Source organism: Durio zibethinus, chromosome 10 (assembly GCF_047325235.1).
Source record: "Durio zibethinus cultivar Kanyao isolate XHJ-2024 chromosome 10, ASM4732523v1, whole genome shotgun sequence".
Classification (NCBI taxonomy): Eukaryota; Viridiplantae; Streptophyta; class Magnoliopsida; order Malvales; family Malvaceae; genus Durio; species Durio zibethinus.
In genome coordinates, this window is record NC_143171.1 from 9,430,473 (window position 1) to 9,451,264 (window position 20,792).

The 20,792-nt window shown below is 35.3% G+C and overlaps 3 protein-coding genes across 4 annotated transcripts; all 3 read left to right on the top strand.

Moving 5' to 3' along the window:
• The first annotated feature begins 764 nt into the window (after positions 1-764).
• Positions 765-1,920, top strand: LOC111292985 (uncharacterized). The gene has a single exon (XM_022885659.2). It carries the CDS (start codon positions 917-919, stop codon positions 1,646-1,648), a length of 732 nt encoding a protein of 243 aa, XP_022741394.2. The 5' UTR covers positions 765-916; the 3' UTR covers positions 1,649-1,920.
• A 2,766-nt stretch (positions 1,921-4,686) lies between these two features.
• LOC111292983 (pathogenesis-related thaumatin-like protein 3.5) lies at positions 4,687-7,132 on the top strand. Of its 2 annotated transcripts, none has more exons than XM_089766714.1 (3): positions 4,687-5,304; positions 5,402-6,089; positions 6,545-7,132. In XM_089766714.1, the coding sequence occupies exons 1-3, from the start codon at positions 5,247-5,249 to the stop codon at positions 6,693-6,695; spliced, it is 897 nt and encodes a 298-aa protein (XP_089622840.1). In that variant the 5' UTR covers positions 4,687-5,246; the 3' UTR covers positions 6,696-7,132. The 2 variants fall into 2 exon arrangements, with proteins under 2 accessions (XP_089622840.1, XP_089622841.1); XM_089766715.1 differs by having other exon boundaries at positions 4,708-5,304; positions 6,555-7,132.
• A 7,743-nt stretch (positions 7,133-14,875) lies between these two features.
• LOC111292199 (thaumatin-like protein 1) lies at positions 14,876-16,585 on the top strand. Its single transcript, XM_089766716.1, has 3 exons — positions 14,876-15,312; positions 15,445-16,114; positions 16,219-16,585. The coding sequence occupies exons 1-3, from the start codon at positions 15,240-15,242 to the stop codon at positions 16,424-16,426; spliced, it is 951 nt and encodes a 316-aa protein (XP_089622842.1). The 5' UTR covers positions 14,876-15,239; the 3' UTR covers positions 16,427-16,585.
• The last annotated feature ends 4,207 nt before the right edge of the window (positions 16,586-20,792 follow it).

The window sequence follows — 20,792 nt, forward strand, 5'->3', positions numbered from 1 at the left end:
AAGAATTATTAGGTCTAATCAATATATAAGAGTTAAAATTTCTTAAAATTATATAATAATACTATTGAATATTACATAATTTTATCAAAATTTAATATGTTAATTAAAGAAACCCATTATCATAAATAGATGGAAAGACTTCTCTAAGAAATTTAATTTAATTAAAACTATTATAAAATTTTAATTATCGATAAAAAAAATATTTATTAAAAAATGATAACATTTTAATTTATAAAAATTAAAAATATTTATTAAAAATTAATAAATTTTAAATTTATAAAAATTATATTTACTATTTAATCTTTAATTTAATTAGAGTATCATAAAGTATTGTTTTTTCTTTGAGATGAAAATAATAAAATAATTTTTTTATTAATTTTCAAATTTAAGATTTTTTAATAACAACTTTTTTATCACACTTATTTATAAATAATTTTAATAATTTTTTTTGTAATTTTCATAAAATTTTACTTTTAATATTTTCAAAAATATTTTTTTGAGAAGTTTTATAATTTCTCTAAAATAAATTTTCAAAAATTATAAAACTTGTGATAAGAGTATTTAAAAAATTTTATTTATAAAAAATTTGAAAAAATAAAAAATATGTAAAGAAAAAAAATTAGATACATTAGATTTTCAAAAATCCATTTTTAAAGAGTATTATGACTTTTTAAAAATATATTTTAAAAAATTATAAAACTTGTAAGAAAAGTATTTAAGAAATTTTACTTAAAAAAATTTTGAAAAAATTGTATAGAAAAAAAAACTGAGCGCATTACCCAACAATTAGGCTTGCCTTTGCCCTTGGCCAGGGTTCTTTTTCTCTATAAATTCCCCTCTTCTTCCTCTACTCTATCCAAACCCTAATAAACCAAAGTCTCTTTCTTTACGATCCCGAATATCTCAACTCGTATCAATGGCTGAGCAACAGCAAGAACAACAGCAATCGAGATCCGTCGGCAAGGTCCTATGGTTCGATGACCAAAGAGGCTTCGGCTTTATTCATCCCGACGATGGTGGCGAAGATCTCTTCGTCCATCAATCTTCAATCAAGTCCGACGGCTATCGTAGCCTTGCCGAGGGCGAATCTGTTGAGTTTACTGTTTCCCAAGGCAACGGCGGCAAGACCCAGGCTGTTGAAGTAACCGCAATCGGTGGCTCTCCTATCAAAAAGAAGGACCGTCGCAGCGGTGGTGGCGGTTGGAGGGGCGGAAACGATCGGAGGAACGGCAGCGGGGGGTGTTATAACTGTGGGGATTTGAATCATCTCGCCAGGGATTGCAGTAACAACATTATTAATTTCGACAATAACGATAATTACAACAATGTCCCCAATGGCAGTGGCGGCGGGGTTTTTTGTTATAATTGCGGTGAGGGGGGCCATTTTGCGAGGGAGTGTAGGAGAGATGGCAGCGGCTTTGCTGGTGGTGGAGCTGGGAAGTGTTACAACTGTGGGAAATATGGGCACTTTGCCAGAGAGTGTAATAGAAACAGTAGCGGTGGTGGCGGAAGCCGAGGCTGTTTTACGTGTGGAGGGTTTGGACATTTGGCGAGGGACTGTAACAATAACAAGGGAACAGAATGTTTTAAATGCGGCGAAGCAGGGCATTTTGCGAGGGAGTGTCCAAACTTGAAGGCTTCTGCTTAAATGGGAATGTGATAAAAAAAAAGAGTAATAGTACATATTTCTCTTTTTCTATCTTTCGGGGTTCTCTGTTTTTTGGAAGTTATACGTAAGGATGTTTTGGATTATCCAGCTTTTTTTTCCTTTTCCAGGAGAGAATTTTTCCAGTTGCTATACATAGATGAGCTGGTTCGGATAAGAATTTAGATTTTTTTTTTTTGTTTTGGTTATTTTCGATTGTTGTCAGTGACTTTGGATTAACTATCAATTTAGCAGCGTCTATTTTCAAGTGTGAATTAATGTTTTTTCTATTCTCACGTCCGATGCAAATTTTCTTTTGAACTTTTTATTATGCTGCATTAATCATAAATGTTTTAATGGAAGTTATAGTCTAAATTTGGTAGTATTTAATATGCTTTTGAGCATTTGTCTTTTCTTATTAGGTTCCTAATTCTACTACTTAGTTTAATGCACTCTAGGTTATTTTTGTATAAGGGCAGTAATTATTGTTGCTTTACTTATGTGTCTTTGCCTTTGATGGTAAGCTCTCTCCATGATATCTTTTCAAAAAGAAAGATTATAATTGGAAATTGAACTGTGGCCTTTCTTTAGGGGTTTAATAACTATAGTCATGATAGTTGTCAATTTGATTGAGGCTGGTCCTCGTTAGGATTTTTGTTTCATGAATGTATACTGGCGCATCCTGCCTCTTATTTGGTAATCACTACTGAATTTGATATTTATTGGAATTATTGAAGAATAAGTTTTGAACTTGCCCTAGCTTGTTGATGCAAGGGATCTATGCATGAACCTGATTTCAATTTGTTTTGTCGTAGACTTGTAGTCATGATGTTTATGCCCTGCCCCAGGCTTTGTAGCTGCCTGTTTTGAGCAATTTATCGTATGGACGCTATGACTTTATTGTGATTGACTAGTTATTAGATAAGCTGGTTCCAAATTGTAAGTAATGTTGCTTCTACTTTCTTAGCTTAGCTGTCTGTACAAAGTGGGTGTATATGTTACAAGGGTTATTGGCACGTCTTAATAATTTTGTGATGCTTCGGCTGGAGTTTTTGATGTTGTCTAGGTATTGGTAGTGATATGCGTTGGTAATGTGCTTTTGATGCTCAGAGGGGGGAAAGGGTGATAAAGATGTTTGATATAGGTATGGTGGGTGGTCAGTTTGGTTTGGTGTTGTTCAATACAGATGTTTAGGTCCTTTTTTTTATGGTATGAATTTAACAAAAAGATTAACATATGATGGCTTTGATAAAATTTAGTTTATAGTTTATATATGATGCACTACTAGTGATTAAACAGTCCTAAACCTCATCTTGCCATCTTATAAAAATTGTTTAAAGCTGTATTAAGTCATTGGTCATTGATATTGCATCAAATACTTGTAAGTTTTAGTTTTCTACCAATCTTTTTAAGGAAGGATGTTCATGTTTCCATTCCATTAACTGCTATTCGTAATACAAGCAGTTAATCATTCTAAATGCTTCATGAGTGTGCTCATCTACAACTTCGGACAAGGGTATCCGAGAACAGGTGAGGATTGCTGATCTATGCGTAACATGCAGGTAAGGGGCATGCTTCCTTTTGACGGTGAAGCTCTCAATTCTCATTATTTTCTCCCAAAATCAATGGTAGAATAAAATTCAGAAAAGCACCTATGCCTCAAAGAACGGGCTAGGCTATTAGAGATTGTTTAAAGTACGAATATTGCTTTGAAATTGACCGCTGTTTCTTCAGTAGTCTACTGTTTATATTCTTTGATTAATGGACGAGAATGAACCTATAATTTGTGCTGTTAAATCCCATTGGAACACTCAGACCAAAATGAAAAAAGGAAAAATGAAAAACCAATTCGAACGCAGTTTATTTCTATTGGTCACGAATAGGATAATACTAATTTAGCACATCAAGTTTTATCATTACCGTCAAGTTGCTTGCTTTTGCGTGTTAGTAAAGGTTTTATATTGATGGAAACCTTATACACTCTTTTTAGGGGCCGCATTTCCTGATGCGCACGTTATATGAAAATCCCAGTTCAAGGTCAAGCGAGCTGAAAAGGGATGGGAATTCAACCAGATTCCGGCGGGTGTCGATCCGACTTGATCCTATGAGATCGAGTTTTTTTTGAATTTCGGATTTCGAGTCTGATCGGGTCGGGTCGGGTCGGGTAATGTTAGAAAATAATCGGAGTCGAGTTTTAGGCATATCTGACTTTACCCAATCCGATATTATTTAAAAAATTATTTTTTAATTAATTATTTATATAATAATATTTTTAAATATTTATATTTTAAAAATAATATTTTTATTAATTTCGGATCGGATCGGATCGGATATAAATTATATAACATCGGGTTCGAGTCGGGATCGGGTATAAAAAAATAAAAAAATTTCAAGTCGAATCGAGGATCGGGTTTATTGATAATAAAATCAGATTGGGTTCAAGACGAATAAACTCCATCCCGAATTTGACCCGATGCCAACCCTAGAGCTGAACAGAGCTTACCTCTTGCCTATTCTTTATATATTTCCTTCTTTTTATAATATTCCAAAGTAGACAAAGAAAGCCCATAGGCATCAGCTAGCTACTAGAATTGCGGCTGTATTTGGGCTGATAACTATATTATACGTCCTTCATCCAACTCAGATTTACACCCAAAACTCTCCAGTTACCCAATAGTTTTATGGTAACAAGTTACACAACTGTCATCCCCTGCATACCCCTGGATAACTTGGTCGGTGGCCACTTCTGACAACTTGCATATAAACGTTCGAGATGAAATTATGTTGACTGCATAGGTTAAAATCACGAGACTCCTTGATTCTTGTTTTGAAGTTTGATCTGTTCAAATAATTTGAAATAACTTATCAAAATCATAGTCTGAAATTGCAAGCCTGATGGACTTTGTCCTTTGTTTTCTTGATCCATTTGTATCTAAGTTTGGAGCCGTCCTTTCTATATCCCCAAGGGGAAGAAATTCGTAGCAGGAACAGAATCCCAATGCACCTCATAAATACTTCCAAAAGCCTATTTAATCATTGATGTTTTCTATTTGTATATTTATCTATTTTTCTGTTTTTAACGTCGGCTTATAGTGCAATTTTTGTTGCTTTTCCTAAGTAAGCAAATTACGAAATGCATTGGACACTAATGGCCGACTTTACTCTTTGCAGGTCGAGCATGTGCCTCAGCACATCTCTTCTATAACATATCACATGGTACCCACATCTATTTTATTTTTGTAAGGTTAAATACTTCCAATATTAATACACAATCTCCACTTTTATTTTTTTTTTATTATATCAGGAGAGCAAAATCTTAATTATTTCTATATATTTTTTGATTATATTAAAAGAACAAAATCTTAATACAAGTAAGGAAAAAGAAAAAGGCTTGGTTGAAAATCAAGCCTTTGATGTTCTTTCAAGCGTCTTTTAACTACTAAGCTAAAGGTTTGGAGACAATTTTCACCTCTATACTTTCTATATAAACACTCTTAGTCCGCCTCTGCCTCATCTCACTCTAAATCTTTTCCCACCCACTGCTAGCTAATCTAGTTCCCAGTCTTTTTTGAATTTCTCTTCTTTCTTCCCTCCTCATTCGATGGCTACTCTTCAGCTTTCGATTATGTTGGTCACGTTCTTCCTTCAGCTGTTCTCAGGTCACAGTTTTTTCACCAATTTATTTCTCATTGTTGTTTATTTATTTATTTGTTCTGCTGTTGATGTTGGTTTATATTCGTTTTCCTGTTTTTACAGGCGCTCATTCATCAACATTTACAATTGTAAACGAATGCAGCTATACAGTTTGGCCAGGGATGCTGTCAGGAGCTGGTACCCCTCAAATTTCCCCCACAGGTTTCATTCTTCAACCTGGCGAATCAACATCTATCTCTGCTCCAACATCTTGGTCTGGTCGTTTATGGGGTCGAACTCTTTGCACTGAAGACTCCTCCGGCAAGTTCTATTGCCTGACTGGAGACTGCGGCTCATCTACACTAGAATGCGCTGGTGCTGGTGCCATCCCTCCTGCCACCCTTGCAGAGTTTACACTAAATGGTTTTGGGGGATTGGATTTCTATGACGTTAGCCTTGTTGATGGATACAATCTACCAATGATGGTAACTCCACATGGTGGAACTGGAGGTAACTGTACGTCAGCTGGATGTGCTGCAGATTTGAATGGTGACTGTCCTCTTGAGCTTAAGGTTGTCGATGGGGGTGAAGGGGTGGCATGTAAGAGTGCATGCGATGCTTTTGGAGACCCCCAATATTGTTGCAGTGGCACTTATGCTACTCCAAATACGTGCAAGCCCAGTTCTTACTCACAATTCTTCAAGACTGCGTGTCCTACAGCTTATAGCTATGCCTATGATGATGGAACCAGTACTTTCACTTGTGCTGGCGCTGATTATGTTATTACTTTTTGCCCTACCCCTTCCACCAGGTAATAAACGAACCATATACCTATATATGATTATTTTTCACCAAAGATGCATATAATCTTTACAGTCAATTTACCAATTTCAATTTGAACGTTTTCCCCCTTCTCCATGTATCTTAATTTTATTTATAATCAGTCATTGAAGTTTCTTGGAGCGATATGGCATTAAACAAATTATGGTTGACCCAAATTTTGTTAAAATTTCTTAATTCTTACCGTTTGAGTTCCTAACTAAGTTAGCCGGGAGGCATATGGGGGAACATTGATTCTTTAGTCCCAGATGTGGCCTGCACGTTCCATTTTAATTAATGTTTACCTTCATATGCTTGAAATCTAAAAAATCAGCACCGTCCCATGCTGCAAATGCTGTACTCTATTTATCTACATGCAATCATCATCACATTGAAATTTCATTTAAATTTGTTTGTTGGATTTCAGCTGCTGATGATGTTGATTAGTGTTTTGCAGTGTCAAGTCCTCCAATCCTATGGCGGTCGACAGCTCAGCCGGTTGCCGGCCTGTTTCATCAGCTTTCATTGGCGGTGCCATCACCACCTTAGTGGCAAAATGGAAGTTGTCGCATCTCTTTTGACAATGCCAAGCTGCTAACCAACAACATTAGGGGCCATTTTCCTTGTGTTCCCTCCTATGTCGCAATTGGGTCCCTCCAAACTTCAGCAATTTGCTACCTGAAAGGAATTGAGTGATGAAGAGCGAGAGTTGGCCACAACCCAAACATCCGATCATCTTACATTTTCATTCTCCAAAATTCTCCAACTTGAAGAACAAAAAACTATGATTTTTCTCTACTGCAGTATACGTACAAAATATAGAAACAGACATATTACATCACCAGTTACTTTTTCCCACTGAATCTTGAAGGAAAGAGCATGATCAAGAGCAAGAGCTGGCTAGATGAAGGCTTATTCTCAATTGATTTAGACATAAATTGTAGGAACAGACAATGGTTAGTTGGCGACGTAAACTTTTTCAACTGTCGCCTACTAATGCCAACGTAGATGAGTTAATTTATCTCTATTTGTTTATACGGAAGTGCATTTTCTTTTGCCCTTTATTGCTGTTGCCTATGCCTGATGACAATTATGTAATGATTTGTTTAGTTTAAGAAATGGTGTGGGTTTGGCCGTCACAACTTTATCATGTAACCAATGGTGATTATTAAATAATTGATTATATCTGATGTTTTAAGTACAGTTTTCAATTTCTTATGGGGCTGATCTGAGTATGTGTTCAATTTATTTACAAGTTTAGACAGTAAGAACAGACACATGTTCGCTGCATGATCAAAACATTTTTTTTATATCAAATTGATTGGAATGATATAATGAATTTTAAAGATTTCTTTGATACAATTTAAGATCCAAATTCCTTGGAGCATCATGTTTCATGGATCATCTTGGATAGGGAAGTATCATGATCACTGATGATTTCTTTCTTTCCAACAATATTATCTAAGAAATACGGATTCCCTCAAAATGTGCTTCGCGGAACAATTTCACATCAGGCTTGTGGACAAGCCTAGACGATCCACAAGGAAACGAAACCTGGAAGTAGCTTTGGCCGGTTAGTTTCAGGTATCACAGATTTTCTGATAAAACAAGTGATTACCAACTCGCCATGATGTTGCAAATATGTTGTGACATGTGAATATTTGTCTCTATTAAAAAAATTCGATAAAATTGAAAGCAAAACATGTAATGATACTATGCAATTCTGCTTTTGAGATTCTATTCAGATTTCAAAGGAGGGTCCGGAGTAAATTGTCTGAAGATTGAATCAATTAATTCAGAGTTTTTCCATGGTTGAGGTGAGAAAAGAACGGAGGGGATCAAACATTCAAGTCATGCATCCTGGACATTCAAATGTGTCATTCCAAAAATTTTTGGAATCATTAGAGAATATCAAAAAAGCAATCTCATGGTTTTTGGAATTATTAATTAGAGAATATCAAAAAGTAGTCCAATAATTTTTCAGAATCTTTTCAGGGAGTATCATATAAGTAATCTGAAAGTTGTGCAAGTAGGATAGTTTAATGGCTTTACCTTGTTTGGGTAAAACAGTATGAAATTTGACATCCATGACTCATTCATGATACTTCAAATTCATCTATTTTCACATATTTTCCAAGAGAGGCAGCCATAAGTAGCCAAACTTCTGCCTTCTTTTCGCCTTCGGAAAAGGCCATTTCAATCTGTCAACCTCATAAACACGTATTTATGTGTTGTAAGGTTGAATTCAAGGTGTAAAAAGCGGTCTTTTTATCTTCTAATTTGATAGCCAATTTGTCCCTCTCAGTTTCGTCAAAGATGATAACTCTCCAGTCATTTATTAGGCAAGGAAAGAAGTTTGAAATACCGTCTGGGATCATGGTATCATTAAATATGTGTTTCACCTACCTATGGGCTGCGTATGTGGGCTTGGTTTCCACCTCAGCTTGGATGTTTAACTATGATGGAAACTAAAGCCGACTTTCCTTGTTAAAGTTTCAGGGATACACAAGAGTTGTTTACTCTGATCCTGATAGGTTCCAACTTCCAAGCTCCAATTAATCTGTGTGACTACTCTACTTTTTGACTGTCAATCTGTCAAATGGTTTTCTAAGATAAGGTAATCTTCCGGAGATTCACTTGGCGGTGGAATTTTCAGTTGAAAATTGACTGCTAACTGATCATGAGGACAAATCTTATTTCTCATTTTCAATTGAAAGAATGAAACTAATGAACACCAACTGCGAAATTCTGATGCAGCATTCTGTCATTTCCACAACAGATGAAAACATGAAATTACTTTGGCTTAATTGACTACTGCTTTCAATATCGTAATCTCACGTTTAAAGTTAAATGAAGTTATAAAAATTTGAATTTATCTTGTATTCTACATTAAGAATTTAGTTAAATTATAAGAGATTTTATTTTTATAAATAAGTTACTTTGATTTTAATTTAATAATTTAAAATAGTTAGATACCAAAAAAATAGTTAAGTGAGTAGGTTATTAAAATGATGTTATTAGATTTTGGGTTAAATTTTGAGTAAGTAATTTTTGGTAACTTTTTTCATTTTAAAAGTTTCATAATTGTAAAGATTTATTTGTGAGTAGATTGAGTTTGAAATAGATCATTTTGAGTTAGGTTGAAATAAATATATTTGTCTATTCTTGTTCTTGATTTAAGCTTACTATTTTGTATGTTGGTATTACGTGTGTATATTAATTTTCTAACAAGTAATATCAAAGGGAGGTTTGAGGTTCGAAAAGAGTAAAGGCAGGCCCAAGAAATTGTGAAGTAAGTATTTTAAGATTTTTGAATAAGATATGTCTAGTATGCTTATGCACATGTTTAAGATTTCGTTATTTGATATAAAGAGTAATTTTATGTTAAGGTAACATACAATTCAAGATCTGTTAGTACAATAAAGGTTTGATCAAGCATTAGAGAGTAGTAAGCCTGAAAAAATGTCTGACAATAATTAAAATAAAATTCAAAAGAAAATTATTAACACTATTAGATTGGTGCTAGCCCCAAAGGTAAAAAACAATGTGTTTATTGAAAGTACTCCGAAGAGTTTGTGGGATAAGTTTGAGGGTTTCTATGCATCGAAATCTTTGACTAATAGATTATGTTTAAAGATAAATCTGTATTTTTTGAAGATAAAAGCAGGTGTGAGTCTTCACAATCACTTGAATGAGCTTAATATGTTAATTGTTCAATTGCTAGCAATTTCTATTGATGAGTTAAAAATGAAGAGAATGTTTTAATTTTGTTGTCATCTTTGACCAAGTCTTATAGATATTTAATTCAGACTTTATTGATAGGTAGATCTATTTTAAAGTTGGATGATGTGATTGTCGAGAATGAAAGGTTTATGCGAATACAAAACTTATCATCTGGAATGAGTACACTAGCTATAGAGGGTTTTGATCAAGGGAAGACTCAAAAGATGGTTGATGGATCAAGAAGGAGATCCAAGTCAAGAGACAGAGATTACAGTGACATAGAATGTTATTATTGTGGTGAAAATGAACATATCCAAGTGTGCTACAAGAAGCTAAGAAAGGATACGACGTTTTTAGAAGGACGAATGACAAGAAAAAATCGGATAAAGGAAAGAGTGATAATGCTATTGTTGTGTCTGATAATGATGATATCGTTTTGATGACTTATGTAGATGAGACTCAAACTTTGAAATGAGATAAATGTTGGGTTTTAGATTCAATTGCTATAGTCCATATCTATAATAATAAGAGTTGCTTTGTGGAGTTGGAAGAAAATGAGAAGTATGAAGATATTGTGATTACGAACAATGAAAAAGTGCAGAATTAAGATATTCGGAGTGTTCACCTTAGAACTTACAGTGATATTATTAAGACACTTTGTCATGTAAGGTATATATCGAGTTGTAACTATAATTTGTTTGCTTTGGGTTAGTTAGCTTTTCGAGGATACACATACTATGCTAGTAATAATTGGTTAAAAGTGTACAAGAATAGTAGTGTGATTCTATAAGGGAATAAGGTCAAAAATCACTTGTACATTCTTGATGGAGACTCAGTTGCTAGGATTCTTGTGACGAAAGAAAAGAAAAAAAGTATGTCAGCTTTACAGATACTATTGAATTACTGTTGAAGTGTTTGGAGATTCAAGTCAAGAGAAGATTTGTTGAGATTGCCTTAAATCTCATAATCCCACGTCTAAAGTTAAGTGAAATTATAAGAGTTTGAGTTTGTCTTGTATTTCATATCGGTAGTTTAGTAAAGTTATAAGGGATTTTATTTTTATAAATAAGATTTTTTTTTAGTTTGATAATCTTAGATAATTAGACATAAAGAGAATAGCTAAGTGAGTAAGTTATTAAAAGAGTGTTATTAGATTTAGGATTAAGTTTTGAGTAAAGAGTTTATGGTAATTTTTTTATTTCAAAAGTCTTATAATTGTAAAAATTTATTTGTTAGTAGATTAAATTTGAAATAAATCATTTTAAGTTAAATCAAAACAAATATATTTATTTTTATTTTTTATTTAAACTTATTATTTTATGTGTGAATATTACATGTGCGTATTAATTTCTCAACAGACCTATCATCAAATTTAACATTTCAAGATGGTTTTGGATAGTTGAAGATCATTGCCTTCACCCCTCTAGGTACATTCTATTGTTGCTTTCTCCATGTTAGCTCTGACAAAAGCCCGAACGCATTAAACATTATGTATGTGAATGCATTCATGTTGTTCAATGAACGTTTTATTTTTCAACAAATGTAGTGATCTCATCCAAAAAAGAATTTGTGCTAGAAATGGAGGAGCAGACAATTTTCAGACAATAAACACACTAAAACAAACCAAGCCATTGTTAAATTAAGAAAAATTTTTTTTTTGAAAAGGCAGAAGATAAAAGGCACTTTCAGACAGCCAAACCATATCTTGACAAGGCTAAACTAAAGGGCGTATTACACTACTTTTTCCATCTCCCATGTTCCCTCCCTCTCCAAATTGCTGTTCTTTGTTTGAACTTCCTTGTTTTTGTTACCTTGGGAATTTTCTTGCTCGTCCATTTTGTAGTTATGTCAGTTTAGTTTACGTCAATAACCGTGTGAAAACCACTTTTCTGCTTTTCGTCATTACTCATATAGTACAATATTTTGCTATAGAGTAAAAGAATCAAGTAATTTAAAGGAGGAGAAAACTTAAGAAACAAATATTCGAGCGAAACTTTTTCAGAAAGTTACTATCGAAATCATCATAGTGGAAACGCATGACACCAAAACTTTATTAAAAGAACGATGGATTGCAGAAAGAAAAAATTGGTGAAAAGGGAGACGAATGCCTATGAAAAAAGAAAAAAAAAATCTTATCTACACGGCATACCGCACATCTATGGAGGTCCCTAGATGTTGATGGAAGTAAAGGTATTGCTAATCTCCTTGCATATTTGGTACGCACTTGACAAAATTTTAACAATCTGATAATCAAGTTGATCATATATTAATATGCTAAAATTATCATGATTTTAACAAATTATGTGTTCTGTTCTGTCTCTAACGATTCACTGACGCATATTGTTGGTAAAAGATCCATTTTCCAATGCATAATTCGCTCAAGTACAAAATACATATATTAGGTCCATTTGCCATGATTACCTCAGAAACCTTGACAAAAAGAAACATAAGCAACCAAGCAAAATTGAACAGGGAGATTAGAGTAGACCTCCCACTTGATTAAGTGCTTAATTTTGATTGCTTGGTCACTTAATTTGTTAGAGAAAGATAAACTCATTATAGAAATACTCCTGTCCTTCTCATATTTTTCACATCACAACTTTTGGCTTTTAGTGCACATCATTCACTTTCACTTCATGACCAGTTGGATATACAAGAAGTTGTTAATAAGATTTTTGGAGGATGTTGAATCAGAAAGTTTAAATTCTTGGTTTGAGCTTTAAGAGAAAATCCCTGTTAGAGTTAATTCAAACAGGGTCCCATTTGGTGCCTAAACAAAGAAAATAAAAATAAAATGGCAAAAGGGTTTGAGAACATCCACTTCCACCCCCACATTTAAACGAATTCTGCACAATCGGATCCTATTTGCGTCGCATATTGACGAAAGGGGGCCCTTCTCTGAAACAGTGGATATGTGTCACTTGAAAAGCCGGACAAAGCAAATCCTGTTGAAAAGTTAAGGATCCCATAAAGCTGTGTTAAATGAAACAAAACAACTAACTTGGATGGAAGTTGGGGCAAGAAATGTAAACCTCCATCTGGGTTCAACATGACGACCATACAATAATCTTTGGACAGTTGTAGGTCAGTATTGCCTGTCAGAGATTTGTCCATGTCGAATTGTTGGACTCTGAAAATGCAAATTATGACCATTCTTTTGTCCTTGACTGATGTTGCATGAGATCTGTGAGACAAGTTGAATTCGAGGATTTGCATTCCAAAATCAAGTGAAGAGGACACATTGGGAATATGCAATATGGTTAGGAAAGAAGTTATCCATAAATTTTGACAAAGATAAAAAAGAATAATAAAAAAATTGACTTACCACTGTTAATTTTTTGGGTCAAAATCTATCTGCCATTGCCATTATTAAAAATATAATTCATTCTAGCAATTTAAAAAAATGTATATTTTCATGTGATCAGGTTTACTATTCAAAGGGACCCTGAAAATTTTTAGATGTTGCTAGAATAAACAACTTTGTTTAATAATCAAGCCTGGGACGTAGCATCCACTCGATTACTATGTGATTTACCTCCTCTTTCCAAAGCATCTAGCTATGTCGGCAAACGCTGACCTTTTAGAATGCCGTTTTGCCAAACAGGTTAGATTCCTGGTAATGTTGGCTGTCGTCAGAAGGCAAAGCCTTGTTGGTCGTGGTGTGAGGCGTGCTTGGAGAGGCTTCTAATAATTGGTGAGTTTAGATGACGACGATGATGATGATGAAAAGAAGAAAGTGAGTCTGAGAAGAGGAGAGAATCCGCTTTGATACAAGGAGACCGCACTTTGCCATTAGTGGACACGCAGTGCTACGTATTTGAAACGTGGCGTCAAATTACGCACTTTGATGTGCGTACGTCCATGTCTGTAGCCGAAAAAAAATAGTAGTTCTACCTCATTTCTGAAAAAAAAAAATGCTGGTCAAGCATAGGTCAAAATATAGTCATCAATGGACCCCAATGGTTTTGTAGAGGAAAATCAAAGTAACTATCTCACCAGAATTTATTGAGAAAATTTTTATTCAAAATGATTTAAACTCTAAAAATTCAACAATCTGAAACGACCAAAAAAAATAATCAGAGCCTGACTCAATCAATTTGTGAGGCGGTAGAAAATATCCTTTTGATGGCTCCTAGAACCACCTTATTCTTGGCAACAGGGAAACAAGTTGATGTTCTCAGCATCCCCAGTTTTGTACAATCATCTCGTTTGTCCATAGGTGAGAAGTTTTGTAAAAAAAACATATATAGTAATTGAAGTAAACTACTATTACAAAGCCCTATATTTCACCGCCATAACAGCAGGGGAAACACAGGGTTTTTAGCTATCATTGGATCAGAATATGAAGAGAGGCATATTTTTACTTTCTGATGCATAATTGATGTAAGAAGAATGGTTAGTAGTCAGTGATGGGTTGATAAAATATTAGCTTTTTAGTTTTAATAATTCGAATTTAAATTTTAACAAGTTCAAATATATATAAAAAAAAATATTTAAAAGGTTCTTTTCCTAGTTGAGAATCACATCTAACTTCTAAAAGAAGTTGTTTCACATTTAAATCTTTTCAACATTTCCTTAACTATAGTAGAATAGATTCTTTTTCTTTTTGAATTGTATAACAAATCCTTGGGATAATTTTTCATCGTGTTTTTGACATATTAGCTTATGAAATTATATGTGATTTTCTTCAATTATGCCATAAATAATATAATATTATTATAAAAGTTAGAACTTTGATATATGAATAATAGATAAGTGGATGGTGAATGACAGAATGTGGACGTTAAAGCCTCACAGAGTGTATAGTGAAAGTAGTAATTTTTGCCTAAATAAAAGAAAAAGTAGTATATTCCTCAAATTGATTACTAACTTTACGAAAAACTTTGGTATTAACAACTGGAATTGTACTCTCAATAATAACATTCTTAATTTAGGAAAAAAAAAAAACAAAAGAAGAAGAAGAAGGGGCCAAAGAAGCAAACAAATTACGATGAGTTGGCCATTTGAGCAATGTCTATTACTGTTTTGATTGTTTATTCAAGGATGTTTGCCTTTATAAATAGAGGATGAAGAGGAGATGATTAGATTCCCCCACCACCCTCAAACTCAGCCTTCTTCCATCCTCTCTTTTTCACAGAAGGGAAAGGAGTGAAGGCTCAAACAAAGATAGAGAAAAACTGTGGAGTTTTATGGGTGGTAGTCTCAAAACATCTTCTTCATTCTTCCTCTATCTTTGCCATCTATCATAGCAAGAAACCTTGTCTTGGCTACTATACTTTTTCTTCTTCTTCTTCTTCCTTAAACATTTGCTTTGATTTTATTTTCAGTTACAACTTTCCATTTTAGATAAATAATTAAAGACAGATACTTGAGAATTGAAACATTCATTTAACAACAAAAACAGAGAAGTATATACACCATGGCTCGGTTGTTCTGTCATCACCATTCTTTTATCATCTTCTTAAGCTTCATTCTCGTTGCGTTTCTTGAAGGTAATGCGAATATATTCTTTTTAAGAAATGGGGTTGTTTTACATTTTTGTAATGTTCTGATCTTTTTTATAAGTAAACCAATCTAATCCTCTGTTTCTCCGTTTTCCTCTGTTTTTTTTTTTCTTGTTGCAGGTGTTACGGCTGCCACCTTCACATTCATCAACAAATGCGATTACACAGTATGGCCTGGAATTCTAGCTAATCCAGGAAGTCCAAGACTGGAAAGTACAGGCTTTGAACTCGCAAAAGGCAGCTCTCGTTCTTTCCAAGCCCCTACTGGTTGGGCAGGTCGCTTCTGGGGCAGAACAGCCTGCAATTTCGATGACTCTGGCCACGGGTCATGCGCTACAGGTGACTGCGGCTCTGGCGAAATCGAATGCAACGGAGCTGGGGCCATCCCACCAGCCACCTTAGCCGAGTTTGCACTCGGTTCAGGATCACAGGACTTCTATGATGTGAGCCTGGTTGATGGTTACAATTTGCCTATGACTGTGGAAGGAAGTGCAGGGTCAGGAGAATGTGCCACTACTGGTTGCGTGACGGATTTGAATAAAAAGTGCCCGTCTGAGCTAAGAATTGATGGAGGCGCCGCCTGTAAGAGTGCCTGTGACGCCTTTGGGAACCCGGAGTACTGTTGCAGCGGAGCCTACAATAGTCCGGCCGCTTGTAAACCATCCATGTATTCAGAAGTGTTCAAGTCAGCTTGCCCCAGATCCTATAGCTATGCCTTTGATGATGCCAGTAGCACTTTCACTTGCAATGGGGCTGATTATACCATCACTTTCTGTCCCAGTGGCCGAAGGTAAATAAACAAGCTTTTGTTGTTAGCAGCTTTTTCCTTTAGTTTGACACTTGAAAGATTGATAGTTGTATACATATTTTAATGTGGTATTAATTTTGATGCAGCTTGAAATCTTCGAAGGATCCTGCTCCAAAGACAATAGGAACAACTAAAGAATCAGGGTCGGATCCGGATCCCATGCAGGCAGCTGCACGGGCCAGTCAATGGCTAGCAAATTTGGCCACGGGAGATTCAACCAAAATCCAACCATTTGCCCCTACCCAATTTGGTTTCGCTGTGACTATTTTTCTTGTCCTCTCTCTTTTCTTGTAGTTTTACAATTTCCCGATTCTCACTTCAAGAGAAACAAAGAAAGTAGGACAAAATCTAGATTGTAAAGTATAGGCCACCCAAATCATGCATATTTTAATGTTAAATATACTTATTAATATGTAAATAATTTTGTTTGAGAAATAGAAATTTTTTTTTTTTGCATCACTCCTATTCTTCAGCTTGAGTTCAATTTTTATGGTTCACAGCTTGTGACTAATGTGAAAGATTCAAAGAAACTAAAAGAAAATAACTCTTTGTGACTTCAAGGGAAAAAAGCGATGCTTTTAAAGTGAATCCGAGTCTTCACATTGGTTGCAATAGAAGGCCATTTTGAGGGAATGGCCATCAAGCTCTAATTATTTATTAGTCTGCCATTGTTGAAATGGGGTTTTCATCCTCTTTTGTATTTTTAATCTTCTTGCCTCCATGAATGAAACTAAAGAAAGAAAATTGAGTTCATGATATTCGCCTGGCCGAGCTGGCTCTTCTCGTTACGAACTTGTGTAATTTTAAATGCAGTCAATGGATGCACATCTCACCCAAACTTTTTTTTTTTTTTTGAGTTACATCTTACCCTAGCTTAATCTGAAAGTTGAAACAATCTACCTCGGATTTTTCACACACACAAAATAAAAGTAGGTTAGTGGGTGAGTTAATCCAATGTGGATATTAAATTTCTTTTTTTCTTTTCTGGGATACAGTTTGGCAGAATTATCAAAAGGCTTAGTAACAGTTTGTGGTTAACTGTAAAGGCAAAAAGGGAGATATTTTTAAGGAATTAAAGATATTTGTTGGTAATATAAGATTCCACTTATATCAAATTCTTAATCAATCATAACCATGTTGAATAAATTATCTCTTCCTTGGAAACTTTTAATAGTGGCATCTTCAAAGTCAAAAAAATAAGCCTAAGATAATTAAAGTTCATTAGGTTTCGATTAAAAAACATCATTAATTCCAACTGTATATCAATTCATCCAATTCCTTTTGTTTTAACTGACATTCTAATAGTAATATAAATAGGAATATATCACCATCAATTCTTTTTATGATAAAACCATTTCAAATACCAAGTTTACCAAATAAGTAGTATTTTTTTTTTTAAATATGTTAACCAACTTCTAGATACTAATTAAAGAGAATTAACGAATTATTTTTTGAATTTGATAAATATAGTGTATTAAATACAAAAAAAAATAAATTTAATAACAATTAAATACTCATAAATTCCTGAACTCCTTTTTTAAGGGTAACTTCAACTCATCATAATAAATGGAACCCACTCACTAAATTATAATGAAGAATCAAATAATACCTTTAATTATCAAATTTAATTGATAGTAATTTGTATATTGGATTTATCAATAAATAGGCATCTTCCTTTCATTTTTTGGAAAAAAAAAATCTTAGAAACGTTGATCATTAATTTTCTCCGGTCACTCAACTTCCAAATCAAGACTTGCTTTGTCTCCAAATAGATTTGACAAAAAAATTTCTATTTCACAAAAAAAACCATTTGTAATGGGATATGATAAGATGCCTTTGTCTAATTCTTTGATATCTATTGAAAAACCTTGGAGGATTGCAATAATGTTCATGTAAAAAGACAACTATACTAATATTTTCCCATTTTAAAAGACAAAAAACAAAAAAATAAAAAATCATTGTTTTTTAAAAAATCATAATTTAAAAATAAAAAAATTAAGAATATTAAAATTTAAACTTTAAACTTATTTTAGTAGTCAAAAGCATGATATATTCGCATTTGGAGAGAGCTTCCAACTTAATTGTTTGTAATATTTTCGGGGTAAAAAGTCAGAAAATCAATTCAAACACTTGCTTTACGTACATTGAGTTTAAATGATATCCGGATGTGCTGTAAAATTCATCATTCACTCCATCCAATAATCATCTGCCACATTAATCATTTTCATTTCTACCACTAAATTCTAGTGTCAGAATCCGAGGGATGGATCAGGTCCAAAGTTCTTTCGAAGTCAAGGTGAAGTTTCATTTCCAGCAGGATAGACAATAAAAAAGATCAAACTCAGAGGAGCAGTTGAGGTTTTTGAGGCAAGACCAAGACCTAGAAAAGGTGTGTGGGCAATAAAACAGGCTTTAGGACCCAAGCTACGGGATAAGGTTCAGCAACTTTGAGACAGGCCAGGCGCGGGCAAAGGTGCAAGTTTAGGTGTCATGGGTAGGTCTTGGTATGCGTTGGTCTTGTCATGATTGACTTTGAATTAAGCAACGATCAAGATCAAGCTAACGGAAAAATGATTCGCGGGTGTGTATTTAGAGTATTGGAATATGTTACCAATATGTTATATGAGTAGTGAGAGTTTTGAACCGCAAGATATGTGAGTAAGTTCGGGATAGTGGTCAAGCACTCTCAAGCTAAGTAGTCTGACGGGTGCCATCAATGGAAGCAGTGTGTGGGCATTCTGAGCATGGGAATATGTTGGAGATATTGTGCGTGGATAGTTTGAGCCCTAAATCCCAAGATATATAGGTAAGTGTGAGGCAGTGCGTCGGTGCCTTGAGACTAGCTAGCCAGTTAGGTGCTGTCGGTCGAAGCCATGTGCGAGCACCTTCGAGTAGGTTGGTGGAGCAACGAGTAGAATCAAGGAATAATAGTGACCAAGAGATAGGTTATGGGGCCTTAAGTTAGCCGGAGAAAGGCTCTGAGATGACTGGAGATAAAAGTGTCCCAATTTCAAACAATCTTACTATTACTGATAGGAGATTGAAAAAATCTCTTACGCTCTTTATAGGGAGATGTCTGGTGTCAGCTTTCTATCACCTTTTTGGCTAAGGAGCAGGCAATGGCCTGGTTAGTCTGAAGTGAGCTACTCCTAGGCACTAATGGTGTCTAGGTAGGCAGGCCTCGTAGGGTCACGAGCGTGGCACGATGTTTCGTCGGGTCATGGTAAACCTGATGACAGTTAGGGCCGACGGGCTTCATATCATGCCTTTGCATTGAGCCATGGGGTTACACGGTAGAGTTCTCTATGCCTCTCGATTTTTCCTCTTTGAGCCAGAAGGATCATAAGAGGGTGTTTACGTAAGAGGGGCACCATCAAGCCTGAGGGATGTGTGGGCTAGAAGGCAGGCATACAACTAGGCTCTTGTGGCCAATCGATGGAGGTGTGCTACAGCTAGGGCAGCCTACCCAAGTCTCCCCTTGCGGGACTAGCATGATGTTGAGTGTCAATCATGCGTACAGGCAGCCTACACTGAAGCTAAGGGCCTAAGCCCTAAGAACTGAGTCCCGTGAGATGAGATGAGCCTAGAGGCTCCGAGCTGGCTACTGACTAGCTTAAGTGTGGTGCTTGTGTAAACTTGATACGAGAGCTTGCGTACGATACAGACGGACATGGTGTTGGGTTCTCACCATGACAAAAAGTAATAATATCATGAGAATTAAGGCTATGCGCCCTTACTAGTATTCGAAGATCGGTGCTTGAGACCTTAAGCCCTACAAGCAGATATGGGTGCTCGGGCCACTTTGAGAATCGTGGGCTAAAGAGTGATGAGAGTTGGATTCTTCCCTATAGAGTTCGGAATGAGCAACCCTACTGAGTCAAAGCTAGAAAAAACTCCTAAGTAAGCGGTTTGAAGGATCGAAATTAAGCTGTTTAAGAAAAATTAGACTCGAAAAAAGGCTGACCTCGACTACGAGTAGTCTTGGTGCTGCACGGATGCGTGATTTTAGAATGAAAAACACGCTAACCGTGACATCATGGTATTAAAGCCCAGGTTGGGCTCAGCAGCGAGATTAATGTGACCTCATGTGTGAGCCAAATGATGTGAAATTGATGTGGTACTAAGCTCAAAAGAGCTATCAAGATGCGAATGTAGTTTTATGACTATGGGGGCTTGAAAAAGAGCCAACGATATGTGCTATGGGAAAATTTAACCTAGGTAAAAGGCTTTCATGTAGGCTCTTGATGCTAAGCAAAAGGGCACAAGAGTCTAGCCTTGCCTAGAAAAAGTATTGGCATGTTTTGAGGCATTTGATATCTTTATGGTGGAAGAAACTGTTGTGAGACCAAAATGCGAAAAGGGGCCTACACCATGAAATGGTGTTGTGTAAGGCTAGTGGGGCCAAGTGAGTTTTGTCCTGAGGGACACAAGACATGTGTATCAAGATTAATTACTAATGTGTGCACTTGTTATATGGTGCAAGTGCCCCAATGGGGGTGCAAGTGCCCCAATGGGGGTGCAAGTCGAAGTATTCAGGTTCAAACATGGAGCCATTACACAAAAAAATGTGAATTGATTGAAGATTGAAGCCATGAGTTGTGATGGTCGGTGGACCATGAGTTACGTTGGTCGGTGGACCATGAGTTCTCATGGTTAGAGG

Coding starts and splice junctions, on each gene's coding strand:
- LOC111292985 (XM_022885659.2), top strand. CDS start 917: ATGGCTGAGCAACAGCAAGAACAACAGCAATCGAGATCCGTCGGCAAG.
- LOC111292983 (XM_089766714.1), top strand. CDS start 5,247: ATGGCTACTCTTCAGCTTTCGATTATGTTGGTCACGTTCTTCCTTCAG. Junction 5,305..5,401: donor CTTCCTTCAGCTGTTCTCAG/GTCACAGTTTTT, acceptor CTGTTTTTACAG/GCGCTCATTCATCAACATTT. Junction 6,090..6,544: donor TGCCCTACCCCTTCCACCAG/GTAATAAACGAA, acceptor GATGTTGATTAG/TGTTTTGCAGTGTCAAGTCC.
- LOC111292199 (XM_089766716.1), top strand. CDS start 15,240: ATGGCTCGGTTGTTCTGTCATCACCATTCTTTTATCATCTTCTTAAGC. Junction 15,313..15,444: donor TCTCGTTGCGTTTCTTGAAG/GTAATGCGAATA, acceptor TTCTTGTTGCAG/GTGTTACGGCTGCCACCTTC. Junction 16,115..16,218: donor TTCTGTCCCAGTGGCCGAAG/GTAAATAAACAA, acceptor ATTTTGATGCAG/CTTGAAATCTTCGAAGGATC.